Source organism: Malus sylvestris, chromosome 13, assembly GCF_916048215.2.
Source record: "Malus sylvestris chromosome 13, drMalSylv7.2, whole genome shotgun sequence".
NCBI lineage: Eukaryota > Viridiplantae > Streptophyta > Magnoliopsida > Rosales > Rosaceae > Malus > Malus sylvestris.
Window position 1 is genome coordinate 10,158,493 of NC_062272.1, and position 17,009 is coordinate 10,175,501.

At 34.5% G+C, this 17,009-nt stretch overlaps 2 protein-coding genes across 2 annotated transcripts; one reads left to right on the forward strand and one right to left on the reverse strand.

The window, feature by feature from the left end:
• Nucleotides 1-1,544: 1,544 nt before the first annotated feature.
• On the forward strand, nucleotides 1,545-3,803 carry LOC126594817 (uncharacterized). The gene is made up of 6 exons (XM_050261069.1): nucleotides 1,545-1,704; nucleotides 1,780-1,882; nucleotides 2,598-2,737; nucleotides 2,812-3,174; nucleotides 3,348-3,410; nucleotides 3,507-3,803. Exons 1-6 carry the CDS (start codon nucleotides 1,609-1,611, stop codon nucleotides 3,741-3,743), a joined length of 1,002 nt encoding a protein of 333 aa, XP_050117026.1. The 5' UTR covers nucleotides 1,545-1,608; the 3' UTR covers nucleotides 3,744-3,803.
• Nucleotides 3,804-4,142: 339 nt separating this feature from the next.
• Nucleotides 4,143-11,114, reverse strand: LOC126595230 (MLO-like protein 12). Its single transcript, XM_050261597.1, has 14 exons — nucleotides 11,007-11,114; nucleotides 10,845-10,902; nucleotides 10,440-10,663; nucleotides 9,868-9,984; nucleotides 8,250-8,310; nucleotides 8,059-8,147; nucleotides 7,461-7,535; nucleotides 7,270-7,358; nucleotides 6,788-6,837; nucleotides 6,637-6,677; nucleotides 6,309-6,482; nucleotides 5,770-5,805; nucleotides 5,555-5,683; nucleotides 4,143-4,655 (listed from the first exon to the last, which is right to left on the reverse strand). Exons 1-14 carry the CDS (start codon nucleotides 11,112-11,114, stop codon nucleotides 4,143-4,145), a joined length of 1,764 nt encoding a protein of 587 aa, XP_050117554.1.
• Between the last annotated feature and the right edge of the window lie 5,895 nt (nucleotides 11,115-17,009).

Genomic DNA, 17,009 nt, shown 5'->3' on the forward strand with positions numbered 1-17,009 from the left:
ATGAGCAGAGGCCTCATCCAAATCTGAGATCCGAAATGTACCTTCCTGATGTGTAGGGAGTTCCTCAAGCGCTCTCAATGTCTCATCACCTTGGTTAACTTTCCCAAATATTGCATACTTCCCATCAAGATGAGGGGAATTTCCAAGCGGCATTGAGAAGGAGGATCCGACGCTGTTCGGATCTTATATGTATTCCCAAAGTATGACAGTTAAAAGTACGATTACATTCTTGCAAAATGAAGCTTATATGAGTGCATCATAACCACATCCAGTCGAAACTATACGGTCTATACCATCAGATGGCCCATTATGTTTGAGTCATATGATATCACGGTTATCACCAACAGACTTGGATAAAACAAGGTATTAGACCTTGCTGGAGATTCCATGAGATTGTCAGGGAGAAGGAGTGGATCTCCAACTGTGAGTCCATTCAAAATAGATGCCATAATCTCGCTGAGATAACACTTGTGAGAGTGGAAATTGTTGAGTTAAACCTCATCTTCAGGATCTCTGCTCCACTTCCCAGATGGAGATGGTGAAGAAGACGATGAAGTTGATGCAGCAGATGCATTTGCAGATGATGAAAATTCTATCTCTGGGCCGCCACCACTTCCTCATTTTCCTCTGCCTCCGCCTGATAAGCTCGACTCCGGACGCATTTGATAGCTTACTCTCACACTTTCTCTCTAGCCTAATCTCTTTTTACTGGATTTTCTTCTTGGATTAATCTTAATTAATCACTTTTGTTTGTTTTGTTTCTGTGCTCATAATCTCAGATAGAGAGAGAGAGAGAGAGAGAGAGAGAGAGAGAGAGAAAGAAGGTCGGAAATGAAGAGGAGAAGAGAGAGAGAGATTTCTTGGGTTTTGCAGATTCTCGGTGGATATTGTGGTGAGGTTTCACGGTGGTGAGATGAAAAATTGAGAGAGAACTGACATAGTTTTTCGTGTCGATTCCCACAGACAGCGCCAAATGTTGATGCACAAAACCGGAAGGGTCTTGGAACAACGTAAATCAAACCGTGAATCTGCAAGAAAGTAAATAACACAAGATGTATCGTGGTTCACCCCAATGTTTGGGCTATGTCCACACTGATGTTGATTGTATTTCTCTGTAACTGTATGTATGGATTACAAGTGTGAGGGGGAGTCCCCCAGAGAAAGAGAGAGTTTGAGAGATCTTTGCTTTGAATATGAGAAGGTTTGTGAGAGGGTTGTGAGACATTCCCATTGTGAGGGTGAGGAGTCTCTTTTATAGACTAAAGACTCATTCCCTTTTACATAGATCATAGACTCAATGTTTGAAAGTATAAGTAACGATATCCAATATAATATGGTACTAACAGCATGAAACCACATAGTGACGGTAAGGCCGTACCAGGTAAGTCATCTGCCTTTGTGATTCACTGCATCAGGATTGCAGCTTAGTCGTGGACTCGCGGTACATCCGCGTCTTTAGACCGTTCATCTTGCTTCTTCATTGCTTTTGACTTTTGGAACGGCTGAAGATTTGATTTCCCGTGTCTTAAACCCTTTGGAATTGCAATGTAATGAGTGAAAACAATGTGACAGACGTTTGTGGGTTTTTTTGAGTGGAGAGATGAGAAGATGGGTAGTCATGCAGTTGTAGTAGGCCTTCCTTCTCCTCCAAATCGTAACGGCTCTCTCTCTCCTCCAATTCCCACAACTTCTATAAGCAGCTCGGTAGTCTCTCTCTCTCTCTCTCTCTCTCACACACACACACACAATGGTGATAATAGAAATGGGTAAATTTTGCAGAAGAAAAAGGATGGAATTGGAGAGCAAATGGCAAGGAAACAGACAGGGGATGGTGGGTACAAGTGGCGTTTGGTGATTGCTTATGACGGCACCCGTTATGCAGGTTATTTCTTTCTTCCATTAAAATTCAAAGCTTTGAGCTTTGCCCTCCTCCTGCTTCAATTGTGATGTGCTTTGCTTTGTTAGGCGTTGGCAAGTCTTGGGTTTTGCTAATTATTACGTTTGTGAGGAACCCAATTGCTAATATTGAAGGAAAAAGTGGTTTCTTTATTTTTCGATTTTAAGTTTCGATGAGAATTACATTGGCTAGCGTAAATATGCTCTTCTGTGCACCTGATTTCGAATCCCTCCCCACAACTTTGATTAGTTTAAGGTATAATATCGCTTGTATATAAGGGAAAAAAGTTTCTGCTGACAATAAGCTCTGCTTAGAAAATGATTCTATGATATATTTGACATAACGCCGCTGAGAAGGATTTTACATTTTCCTCAACTTCCAACTTTGTGCATCTTACTTGTGCTAGTGATTTGTTCTTTTTGTAAATCGGGCACCTTATAGTCGTGAAGGTCATTCTTTGTTGTCAAGTTGAGGAGAAATCTGCCGTATTACCAGTTATATATAATCATGTGTCTGCCTTGGGTCTATCTCATCATGCCTGGGACGGGAGAGATAGGTTTATGGTTGTATACAACCGGTGACACCCAAGAACCTCTCCAGTTTGAGATATTTAAGATGCCCATTTCAAAAGTTCTCAACTTGTTGTTAAGCTCCAACTTTCTGCATCAATCATCTCCCAACACCTCAATGAATGTGACAGGATGGCAATACCAGAGTTCACCGCCTACAATACAGTGCTTTGTGGAGAATGCTCTAATGGGCGCAACAAAGCTGGAAAGGAAGGATCTTCATTTCGTTGGTGCAAGTAGGACAGATAAAGGAGTACATGCCTGGGGTCAGGTCTGACTTTCTCACAACAAGCATTTTCACAACCAACAACATATCACAGACTTACTTGCAGTTGAGCTTTTCAGGTTGCACACTTTGTCACACCTTTCAACTATGACAGCATTGAAAGCATTCATGCTGCTCTTAACGGTCTTCTTCCTGATGATATCCGAGTTAGGGAGATCAGCCCTGCAGTGCCTGAATTCCATGCTCGTTTTTCAGCGAAAAGCAAGATTTATCATTACAAAATATATAACGACACATTCATGGATCCATTTCAGCGTCACTATGCTTACCATAGTGCTCATAAGCTAAACGCCGCTGTTATGCGAGAAGCTTCAAAGTATTTTATTGGAAAGCATGATTTCTCTGCTTTTGTCAATGCCTCCCAGAAGGAACGAGTGCGTGATCCAGTGAAGGATATATTCCGTTTTGATGTCATTGAAATGGTAGCAACCAAAACCCACAAGATTTCTTGAACAGTAGTTGAATGTTAGAGTTCTCTGCATTACTTTTCATTGATTGATATTTCTGTATAATCATCTTAAACCAATTTGATTAGCACTTGTGTTTCATTTTTGTATCAATAAATAACTGATTCTTTAGTCATATCCTTGTTTAGGGAGCTCTTTTACAGCTAGAAGTTGAAGGCTCCGGCTTCTTATACAGACAAGTCCGGAACATGGTGAAGCATTCATTTTAACCATTTTTGTCAGAAGTTAATGTCTTTTTAGTTCCAAGCAACGGATCCATAAGCATTTGCATTTTTACACCACTGCAGGTTGCTCTGCTGATTCAAATTGGAAGGGAAGCGCTTCCTCCTGATATTGTTCCCAAGCTATTGGCAACACGAGATCGTAGGGCGCTTGCCAAATATACCATGTTTACTCCACCTCATGGGCTTTGTCTCGTGACGGTCAAGTATAACGAGGAGCATCTACGGCTTCCATCCAGTTGCTCCACAACCAGTTTTGGTAGGCATTATACTATCGGCTCATGTAAGCTTCCATTCTACTAAGAATTTCACTTGTACCAAGCAGTTTACAAGAAGTAATAACATGATTATTCACCATTGAAATTCAGTCTCTGTTATAAGTATCACATAATTCTTTCCTTTGGATCCGGTGATTTGTTGACAGCTTTAAAATTTTCACGGTCACTGAGGTTTTTGAAACTCATCACTTTGGTCCATAACGTTGAACATTGCTTAATATCATCCTCCACGTTATGCTCTGAAATCTAGCTCTATTAGGAAAGACGGATTATATGTTCTAGGAGATTGTCGATTTAGTGCTTAAAACGTTAAATGCGAAATATCAACAACGTATTGTCCCTCTCTATCATTACTTTATATTTATTTCATTTTATACAAATAGTAACATGATATCGTAAAGCATTTTACAAGGTGCACAAAGAGTTATGTGCTTGTAGTTGGTTGTTGATCAAAAGTAGCTAATATATCAGAGTCATGGTCTTCATCAATCACTTCAGTGATTTCTGTCCCATGACGCTTGCTACTTTCAAATTTCCAACTGCTCCCAAAAGATATCTCACCATCATAAGTCACAGTGCTTGCAACGATCTTCGGATTTTCTTCCTCTTTGGTGATTTCTGGAATAACGGATAAACTTGTTATGTATGGGGTTGGTGGAGCTTTTTGTGGGACTTCCTCTTCTGTGATTTCAGAGGTTGAAGAAGAGCTTACCGCTACAGGAGGTGGAAAACGCTGATCAGAGTCTGGAGCTTCCTTAACTATTTTATCCGAAACTTCAGTTGTGTCAATATTGTGTGCAAGATGCGACGATGAGTGGGAGTGGCTCCTTGAAATGGATCTGCTCTTGGAAAGACTGTGTCTTGCTTTCTTGTGCCAGTTTTGGAGGCCTTCAACTACAGATTCAGTAAACACTGCTCTCCTCATGCCAGAACCCATCTATCAAGTAAACCAACCATTAATGAAAAGGAAAAACAAAAAAGAAGAAGTAATGTCATTGATTTTGAAATTACTATCCATTACTCTTTGTATCTCAATTCTTTCAATCTCAATATATATCCACATTTTCTTAAGGGTACTACATCTGAAGGACCTTTAGATGATGTTCCACATTTCATCGTAAAACTATTTGACAATATGGAAATGAACTAAACTCCTTAGGATCACATATAAGGTCCCTTAATTTCCCGATGTGGGAGTCGGATTCACACTCTTGTTTGGTGCACATGATTAGGGACTGGTTTGGTACTGAGGTGATTTTGAAAAAAGCTAGTATCAAAAAAAGCTGGGAGTTTTTTTGTGTTTGGTAAACATTCAGCTTCAATTTTTTTTTACAGTTTTGGGTGAAAAAAAAAGCCAAAAACAAGAAGATGCAAAACCTAGCTTTGAAAAACCGGCTTTTTTTCACATCTATTTTACATAAAAGTTTACCAAACACTATAATACTGCTTTTTTTTTTCAAAAGCATTTTTACAAAAAAATTTACCAAACACTCTACAGCTATATTTCACAGCTGCTTATTCTCACAGCACAGCAGAAGCAGCTTTTTTTCAAAGCAGAGCAATACCAAACCAGCCCTAGATTGGATTGAAGAAATCATATAATTCAAGGTATGTGTAAGGGTTGAGGTGAATAATTTTCATTTTGTGGGGATTGGAAGGGATGATGTCCTTTATAAGTAATCTATCTTCTACCTTCAAGTTGAACGGAAATTTCGTCATTTCTTCCTTCAACATACCTTGAATACTATGAGTTTTTCGATCCAATCTAAGCCAATCCTAGGTGTCAAAGTACATATGAAATCATAGTCACTTAGTTAAGGAGAGATAAGTCTTTACCTGGGTAACAAGGACATGGAGAGGCAGGGTCACATAACCACAAATTAACTGCACAACCACTCCCATGGTAATCCTTATGGCTATGATTTCACTTTTGCGATTTAAGCAAGACCCTGAACCAGACTCAAACTGTAACAATTGGCAATATACAGGATCAGCTTTAATTACAAGAAGTAAAAATTGCTTGAATTTGTCAAGTTATATAAGATACCTACCCATGTCCAGGTTAAGAATGCCAGGTGAAAGGAGTTCTGCAAAACCAGTTCAAATGCTATATTCAATATCATTCTTATAATATGGAAATACTACAAGGGGAATGTTTCGTCGCCACTGTTTAGCACATGTTGTCAGACTGTAAATCTGGATCATTGATCGAATTGGTTCTTAAAAAATATTAGAACTGAATGAAATATCCCTACGTAGTGGCCCTTTTGTTGCAGTGGTTCTTGTTTAAAATTTAAATACAAGATTTAGAGGCTGCCATTAAATCTTGATCATAATTAGGAAGATCATCAAGTGAATTTGTTTTGTAACAAGCAGATCATAAACTGTCATTAATTCTTACTTATGTGCGTGACCAAATTCTCAGTGTGATAACAACAGTAAAACGTTTGACAAGAACTGTATTTTATGAATACCTTATTTATAGTTATCCATGCATGCATGTGTTTGTAACGACGTTGAATAACCTCAACTGTCTAGTTTTTAAATATCCATTTAAGAATCATTCCTAATAAAAATCATTGAAGTATACCTGGATTAGGACGAGTTGGATGAGGTGAAGAAGCCATCTGGGTCGACGAAACCAAAACAAGTCATCATTGAGCTGCACTAAAACACGTCCTCGAACAACGGAAGTATTCTTGCAGCTCTCCACACACATTTTAGTTATTATCACCTCCAGCTTTGCTCCCACGACTATAACAATCTTTGAGAAAAGGTAAAAAAGTCGGCAGTGTTATATAATCTTTAAGAAAAGGAAAAAAGTTGGCAGTATTATATAATATCTATATATGTAATTAAAAAAATAGAAACTTGAAGCGTTGATTAATTTGTTTTGTTTTGTATAATAGATGCCGTACCAGTAAGGGAATGAATGGCAGCCAATAATGATCATAAAACACTGCAAATAATAAATAAATAAATAATCATAACAAAGAAAATGTTAAACGTCAATCAATATAAAATAATATATATTACTTTTATTTTCCAATAAGCTTAAGCCACTCTTACCATGAGAACTGAGAAATATGAAAAGGATAGAGAAGAGCCAGATCCAAAATCTGCAAGAGATTACCAAAATATCATATTCTACGTATAATTGGTAGCATGCTAAAGCATCTTGTGTTAACCATGAGTAGCAAGATACGAAAAATGTATATTATTAATGGTTGTGTTGTTAATATGGCGCAGATGATTTAAATCAAGTTGGTGATCGATTAGGGGTATATAATTGTGTATTACTACTTGGCAAATGATTGATGAGTAAGAGTCTCCCAAAATATCATGCTTTTTGTTTCTTTTACAAGATATTCTAAACTACTTTAAATTTACTTAAACAACGAAAATTTGAAATTAATTAGGTACAAAGAGAAATGATGCATTGTTCTAATTAATTGACTTAACTCACATCTGTATCTTATTCATTTGTTAAAAATGTTATACATTATGTTTATGACATTATCTCATTATTAAAAGTGAGTATTTTTTCGTACCTAATGCCAACCACTTGCTCAAAGTCGTCATCGAAAGCTCTTGCAAGGAATCTCAGGAAATTGAAGTTGTTGCCGTCTGCAAAGTTGGCCTGTGAAGTCAAACATGAAACATAAGAAATTAGTCACACACATATGTTTTTACATTTTTTTTTTTAAATCGAGGCCAACGCATAACCTTTGATCTTGCTTACCCTAATGAAACCATTCCGCAGAGTCATGTAATCAGTTTTTGAGATTGAACCACAGAACTGTCGAGCAAAACAAACCTATACAAACCATGCAATGCAAGAAGAGAAACAAGAAATATTAATAGTTGCACAACACCAAAATTTTATGAACATATAGCCGTATAAAAGCTTTTTGGATTGAATTTTTAATTTGGTCTGCATTAATACATATACTTACAATATATATAACCTATGAATATACAACTTTGTACCTAAACTAAATGCTTACATATTAAAATATAGCACCTAAAAGGAACAAAAAGAAAACTCAAACTAACACCCAGTTTTGGACTTTAATGAAAAAGTCAAAACATTTGTTTGGTATGAACTAATTTCCTAATAACTTAATCTCAATATATGTATATGTTTGTCTAGTATTAAACTAACAAAAAATCACTATAATCTTTTGTATCTTTTTGTTTGAAATATTTCTCTTCCATAATATTGGAATAAGTCCCGATTTCGAATCCCTATTCCTTTAATTAAAAACAGTATGATGTACTGAAATTACTGTACGAAATTAAGAAATCAGGCGTAAGGATCCAATTATATTATGACTTACAGGCCAAAGCAGCAGAGGATGTTTACTCCAGAACTTTAAATGTCTTTTCCCAAAAGGAGTTTGGTGGATGAGTTGGAACCTCCTTGAATCTGTATATACATAACAAAATTTCCTCAGAAGCGTGGAGCGTAAATACATATATACTGAGTAACTATTAAATACAGTCTTACAGAACAGAGGGAAAGAGTTACCATTAAGGATCTGATATTCAAGTGTTCGAGTCTCATTCTCCCATGCATTCCATTTCCCCATCTGTTTTTTCTCAGAATCAAAATTCGATGAAAGTTATAAACTTATAAGACGCAAATCTTTAATTATAAGAAGAAAGCACATGCATGCATGCCAACATCATTAACCGAGCCCTAATAAGATTGTAAGTGAGAAATACATTTAATTAGAATTTAGTTGCAAAACTAATTATCATTTGGAGAAAGCATTCTCGAAAAATTAAGTAGCTCAAACAAAAATCATAGGATAATACTTGCGTTTCCCCTCTGTGGGGATGAGCTCATTCTCCCCATATAATGTATTCATCCTACAAATTTCATAATCGGAACCGTTTAATTTTTTAATTTAATTTAAAAAGATCACCCTTATACAAAAATCATTTGAGTTTAAGGTCTTTTAGTCATTAAAATGTATAGAACAAATCAACGGTGTGGGTACTAGTAACATATATATTCATGATGGACCATTTTATTTATTTTATATGTTTGGATGATTAAACGATTTTAGAATTGAATGTTTTTTTTAAGAATGATCTTCAAGTGTGACGATTAAGAAATTGAATGGTTTCGATTGTTTATTTGCTCAAGATATGTTATTCGCAAATGGAGATATATGTGTATCCCCTCATGGGATGCAAGTATTCTCCAAAATCATATAGGTAGTCATTTAATTTTGATTAGATAAATAGACAAATGTGATGTTTCCAAAAAGAATAAAGTTAGTCGGACACACACAAAATTGACACAACTTGATGGCAGACTCTAATAAAAGTGGGCAGTTTGTAAACAAATATGTTAATTTTGTCTTTCTAGCATATCACCATCCTAATAATAAATAGTAATTATGATGATAACTAAATTATGGCTAATACCTACCGTAATACGATTACAATAAGGTAAAACATGGGTAATAATAATCTTATTGATTGTTGTTGTGAACTTTATCATCATGTGCTTGCAAATGAAATGATTTTTTGTAGGGGTAATTTTTAAATGAAGATTAAGAAATTGAACAGTTTCGATTATGAAATTTGAATGGTTAAGATACATTATTCATGTTGGGAAATGAGCTCATCCGGCAAGGGAGGAATGCAAGTATTATCATTCAAAAATAATAATAAGAATATTAATAATAAGTTAATGCCTGTGTCCCTTCCCCCACTTACGATAAACGAACCTTTATCGTCCGAACATTATAATGAGAACAATTCATTGTCTTTATCATCATCTAAAGATCATATATGCAAAAAATTATTCAATTTGAAGATCGTTTAGCCATTTATATGCATAAAATAAATGGACAGTTCATCATAAAGATACTACTTGTTACCAAAAACCATTGATTTTAGTTTAACAAGTATGGATGATTAAACGCTCTCCAAATGGAATATTTTTTTGTATATTAGATGATGACAAAGAAAATGAATGAACTGTTCCAGTTATAATGTTCGGACGATAAAAATTCGTTATTCGTAAGCGTGGTAACACAAGTGATATCCTTAATAATATTACTAGTATTATTAGCCTTATATAAAGGATGTGCATATGAGTTGCCCACATTGCAAGATACTTGTTTTGATACCTTGGCCATCCCGAGAAACATGGTTAAGATGCAGTAGAGCACATGAAAAACTGTCACCAGAGAGATTAAGATGTTCAGCTGCAAGACTCCTGCCCTTGGCAATAAAGGAACCATCCCCTAAATACCACATTAAAAAATGTATATATTAATCGCAAACGACCATATCCCATTATATTATTATTATTATTATTATTAATTAAGTCATATTATTAATCTGACGAGAAGAAAAAAATTAAGTGAGGTCATTAAAGGGAAAGAAATTAACTGCTGCCATTGACTCTACACTACTGGCACTAGTAGTAGTAGTACGATGGATGAAAGAATATAATATAATGGATGGTATCATGGTAGCTGTATTTTTGGACTGATTAATATTGGTTGAACCAAATTAAAAACTATGGTATTCTCAATCAAGGGTTGTATACAATTATACGTCACCTGTTTTTTAACACGTGCTACGTTACATATATATTAACATATATATCAGATGAAATTACTACTATATTAAGCCTGATTAGGTCCATGATTGTTACAAGTCATTGCATATATTACGTATAAACTATAAATTGTACCTTTGCCTCGCAATAGTTTTGATCGTTGACTTCCTTAGAGCGATTGGTGGAATTTGAGCTTGGGACTTGCGTGGCTGATGAGACAGCAGGTTCTACGTTTAAGGAGTTAACGGGATATTTGCATAGAAGAAAAGTGTTTGCCACAGCTTGGCCAACGCAGATTTGTGATATTGGTTCTTCTGATATCGTTAGAAGCAGTGACATGAGACCCAGTTTCATCATTTCTATATTTAAAGTACAAGAAAATGAATTAAGAACAAAGTAAATGGTTATTGTGCGTCTTAGCACGAACTTCCACTGAAAAAATAATCATAAGAGACTTTCGACTAATTGAGAAATGCAGAAAGACAACGAGCAATTCGTGGCAAATAGAGTAGAGTGCAATCAACAAAGGCTTGCAATAACCTGTTTTGAACTTCATCAAAGCCCTGTTTAGGGATTTTCTTCTCCCACTGTTGAGAAACTGATCACGATGAAACAAAAACCAATTACATTCGAAACCATCTCATGTTTCATGATTAATATGACAGTAACATAATATAAATACAGTAGTAAGTACATGCATACCTTTGTTAAAAGGTGAAGAATAGTGTCGATGAGGAAGGATAGGAAGAAGAAAATCAAAGCAAATACTGAAACAGCCCATGTTGGCGTTTCTTCAAGGGAACGTGCCATCTCTCTCTCTCTCTCTCTCTCTCTACAGACATCCATAGACTGTTAGACATCCATGTATTTATATTTGCTTTCGGCAATAAGGTGATATTTTTTTTTTGTTTTGTCCTTTTTTCCTGGTTTGACGATATATAAGATTTTTGCTAGGGTTTATTGTCAACCAAGTTATCTTATTACTGTAACATGACAACGTGCAGGTACTACAACTGGTACGTAGAAGTACGGAAAAATGTAGTTGTTTGACATCAATCAATTAATTAATTCTTTAAACAAGTAATATTTCCCTGTCTAAGAAAAAATGTACGGTGTGATCGATAACTGTCAACTTCTATGACAACCGCATGCAACCAAATTAACAATATATATAAATACCAATCAACATTTTCGCGCAGAGAGATTATTTTCTCGACGAATGCGGAAGCAAAAGTCAAAGTCGTACATTTTTTAAAATTTTTTTAAGGATCACAGTTTTCTTCCACGTATATGGCCAGTTGTTGTAATAATCCAAAGTTCTTATGCTTATCGAGTTATCAATCTTACTTATTTTGTACGGAGTCAACGAACAAGGATCCATCAGTTTGATTTTCTTTCTTTTCAAAAAATCTAGTAAATAGTGTTGAATATGATCCTTCACTAGCTATCAACTTCATCAATGGTCAGTGACTCGTTGTGTTTCTTACTTTCTACCCATCCCTATATTGGTGAATTATGCTGTTCATTTTCTGGTATGAATGGAATAGGGTGAACTTGGATTTGCACATTCTTCATAATGCTCCGCCAAGTGATATTATTGGCATATTTTTTCTTTTTGCTGCACTATTATTGACATTTAAAAAAAAAGATTACGATGTTGATTGATCTAATTAATGAATAAGTACATAATCAGTTTGAAGAAAAAAGTGTTTCTCACTAAAGAACATTACAAATTTATATAAAATGAGATTTGCAGTAACGTCAAGGGTGATTGTAAGATCATCTCCAACCCTTGGGTTAAAACTTAAAATTTTTAACCTAAAAAATTTAGGTTTTAATCCAAAAACAATTTTCCTCCTCCAATCCTTATGGGTTAAATTTTAGTCTAAGATTATTAAAGAAGGAATTTAGGATAATTTTTTTTTCTAAAGTAACTTTAAAAAAAATTATGTAGACTATCCTAATTTAATTTTATGAACATTGTAACCTAAAAATATATAGATTTTGATAAATATTAAAAAAGCAATTAACTGACACCATGAAACTCGTGAAACAAAAGAATATGAAACACATAAAATAATTTTTTAATTACTTTAGCTGTTAAATTTAAATTTGGACCATTAGATTTTCTTTTTTACAATTTGGATTTGACCATATTAGATCTTAGCCGTTGAGTTCAATGAATTTATAAATATACTAAAAACATACATATATAGTGGGCCAACCTCGACTAAGATCATCTCCAACCCTGACTTATAACCTAAAAAATTTAGGTTTTAACCCAGAAACAACTTTTCTGCTCCAACCCTTCTGGCCTAAAATTTTAGCCCGAGATTATCAAAAAATGAATTAAGGCTTTTTTTTTTTAAATTAACTTAAAAAAATCCTAAATTAATTTTATGAACATTTTAACCTTAAAATATTTGAATTCCGATAAATTTTGAAAAATCACTAAATCAATACATGAAAATCATGATAAACCACTTAAACTTAATACAAACGACATTTTAGCCTTTGGATTTACATTTGGACCGTTAGATTTGATTATATTTAATCTAAACCGTTGGATTCAATAAATATATAAATACAAAACTAAAAAAAAAAATTGAACTTGGACCGTTGGATTAATCAACGGCCCATTTAAATCCAGCCATTGGATGAAGAAAAGTAGTCGTTGGGCTAAATAATTGTCTGACACCCGGGGGAACAACCTCACGTGGGTTGGTTGGGCTGCATAAAAAGCCTAACACGTGCAGCGTGTAGACGTTTAGGTTTTGGGCAGTGGACTTCATAGCCCCGATAGGGTCCACTTTGCTTTGTGGCCTAAAGTTGGGCTGGTATTTGGACTCATAATAAGTTTTAGGTTTTAGGTTAGTTTTAGGACATGGGTTGGGTTGGGTTTTGGGGGGAAAAAGAAGGGGAATTTTAGGTTATGAGGTAGGGTTGGAGTGAGTCTAACTGGGGGGAATCCTGGGCTAAATTTGCACCATAAATGAGTTTTGGGTTAAAACTCATATTTGCCCCAAGGGTTGGAGCAAGTTGGGGTAAGTTTAGAACCTAAAATTTGAGTTGTACTCCAATGATTGAAGTAGGTCTAAGGGATTTATAGTATATTATATATATAGCTTTTTTTTTTTTTGGACAAACAATAGCGTTAGTGGATTAAATAATTTAATATTAGGGGGAAAGGTAATTGATGGGGATCAACCCTGATGCAAGACAAACCAAATGACCGGGGGAGATAACCTGGGAATCACTTAACCAGGGGCAACAGAACTCGCTTGCGTTGCTAATCGTGGATTCACTCACACGACCAAGCCAAACACTTGATTGTAGAAGGAGGAAACACTCACTCCAAATGCACAAGGCAAATAAACTATTTTTCATTCATTCAATTCCCCTTTCTCAAGGGTTTAGTACATATATTTATAAGGAATATAACACAAAGAAACTCTAGTTCGAATTGGACTTTTGCTCTACCCAAAAATATTTAAAATGTTCTTAAATGACTACTTAATTATTTGTGTTGCTCCAAAACTCAATTAAATATATTTGATGGTTCCAATACGCATGAGACTCTTGGTAGATTCCAATACATGCATGAGAGGTTTGGTTACTGCATCATTATCCTCTTCTCTGAAGAAACTCATCCTCGAGTTTAAGGGGGGTGTAGTCAAACTTGAATTTGAGAGGATTTTAAAAGACTTTAAAATCCTAGGGTAGTCAATTAAAAGATTTTAAATGATTTTAGAATCCATTCAAATCAAGGTGTAGTCAATTAAAAGATTTTAGAATCCATTAAAATCTAGGTGTAGTCAATTAAAAGATTTTAAAGGATTTTATAATCCATCCAAATCTAAGTGTATTCAAAAAATTATGATTTTGGAGGATTTCAAAAAGTTGTGGATTTTATGGGATTTGAAAGCAAAAAGTATGTATAACCAAAACTAAAAAGAATCCAACTTCACCCCCTAGGATTTCAAATCCTTCCCCCACAATCCACCACAATCCATTCAAATTCTTTAAAATCCATATAAATTTTGTAGGAGTCTTTAATCCTCTTAAATCCTATCAAATCTATCACTTTTAAAATCTTTTAAAATCTTAGTTTGACTACACCCCCCTAAATCTTTGTTGACTCCATTATAATCTTGAAACTAATTTTTGCCTTTCCACGTGAATAAGTACTTAGAATATTTTTTATTCTTGAAGTGGTAAATTCATGCTCCATGAAAATTTTTGCAATCCAACTGATATCAATCTTCATTTGATTGACTAAATCAATTGAAACTTGAGAAGCCTTCCAATTAAAATTCAAAACCAATAAAATCAATGTATTCATAAATAGCATCTTCTTTCATATCAACAATATCTTGGAATTTGATATCTCCCACTTCAGCAACATTACCGACTTCCTTCAAAGATTCGTGAGATGAAAACCCTTCTTCTCTCCCACCGAAACTTTTGTTATTACTCAAGCTAAAACCATCACAAATTTCACAATTACTCAAGCAACGATCAAATAAGGGAGGAATACTCAAATGAATTAAAGACGACGCCTCAATATTTTCACACCCATAATTTGAACTAAGATAATCCAAACTAACTGTATCTTGTGCCACTTCATCGTAAAATGCTAAACAAAAATCTCCTTCTTCAGTTGACTCAAACCACATAGCATAATCATGAAAAAGGTCAACACATTGCAAACAAATGCCTCCCTCCCCTTAGGAAACCACAACGCCTCGTCGTTGATTTTTGATGCGAAAAATTTGATTGGTGAGATGTCAATGCATCCTCTTAATCTCTTCCATGTCGTCATCAACATATTTGTCATAAATTGGTGGAGAATTCCAATCAACCAAGCTAATCTCTTCAACCATTTGATGTTCAAACATATGAAAAATATCAGCCATGATCTTCTAACACAGAGGAAAACCAAAGATTATAACGGAGTCAACAAAGATTTAAACTCGAGGACGAGTTTCTTTAGAGAAGAGGAGAATGATGCAGTAACCAAAGCTCTCATGCATGTATTGGAATCTACCAAGAGTCTCATGCGTATTGGAACCATCAAATATATTTAATTGTTTTAGAGCAACACAAATAATTAAGTAGTCATTTCATAACATTTTAAATATTTTTGTGGTAGAGCAAAAGTCCAATTCGGACTAGAGTTTCATTGTGTTGTATCCCTTATAAATATATGTAATAAACCCTTGAGAAAGGGGATTTGAATGAATGAAAAATAGTTTATTTGCCTTGTGCATTTGAAGTGAGTGTTCTCTATTTCTAAAATCAAGCGTATGACTTGGTCGTGTGAATGAATCCACAATTAGCAACACGAGCGAGTTCCGTTGCCCCTGATAGAAAGATTCCTCGGTAATTTGGCTTGTCCTGCATCAAACCCGCCCAAGGAGTATAAATATTATTGTTTTTTGCCAATGCGATAAAGCGCCATGCAAATACTAGAAGTGATTGAACTTCAAATTCTAAGGTTAATTTTTTTCTTAAAATTCTTGTGTTAGATTGGATTATTAGACATATCCAGGTTGTAACTGGAAAATAAAACATCAAACAAAATCTATAAAAAAAATTTAACAATTGCATCAAGACATGACTCTAAAGTTTAAAGAAGTCGAATATTTCACCCAAATAAATTTTCAATAATTCAACTATTCATACAAAATATATGTATTCATACCCAAATAAATTTTCAATAATTCAATTATTCATACAAAATATATGTATTCATACTGTCTATGTGATCACCTTATTTTGCATTCTTTTAGATGAGAAATTAAAAGGAACAGAAAGAGAACTGCATATATATATATAATCAGGATTTGGAGACACATATTTTTTGTGAGGTTCATTCCGTAATGTATTTTAATTATTCAAATCGTCTATCTTTTAGGTCACCATTCAAAGATCATGTCTACTAAAAATCACTTAAATCCGAAATTATATGACCGTATGATTAAATTTATGGTTTATTTGTAAAACCGTATTCGTCAATTTTCTTTACTATAAATGAATGTCTTAATGATTTTAAATTTGTATAATTTTTTTGTAAGAATGTTCTATGAATGATGTACTAAAATAAGACGGTTTAGATTGTTACGAAGTAATTCCTACAAATGAATGTCAAAAACGTGTATCCCAGATTTTAACCTATTTATACATGCGGGGGTTCAGCTGCAGTCATAGCAGCACCTATGTATTGAAACCATGAATTTGAAGGGTCAATCAGTACTGCAATTTGTAGTGTCTTGCATCATCGATCTTATGCATTCGCAGTGGCCAGGATGCTAAGACAACAAAACAACTCAACTCAACCACCTTAATCCCAACTGTCAGGGGTGTTGACTAATTAGTAACACACAATATACAAAGTTAAGACAACAACCTTACCAAATTTATGCTGCAACCTCTGCAATTAAGAATTGGAGTGATATAGATAATCATTTATATTCAACGTCCATTAAAGAAAAAAATAAAAAAATAATGTCTAACGATGAATTACGTACGTTAAATAATTATAATGCATAAGTCATACATTTCGTTATTTGAAAATTTTATCATATGACAGCGGTGCAGGAGTATACAATTTGTACTGTATAAGTACGGAAGATTCTTGGTGTTTTTTTTTCAATAATTTTTATTTATTTTTTAGTACAACGATATATTTTACATTAAGGAGAG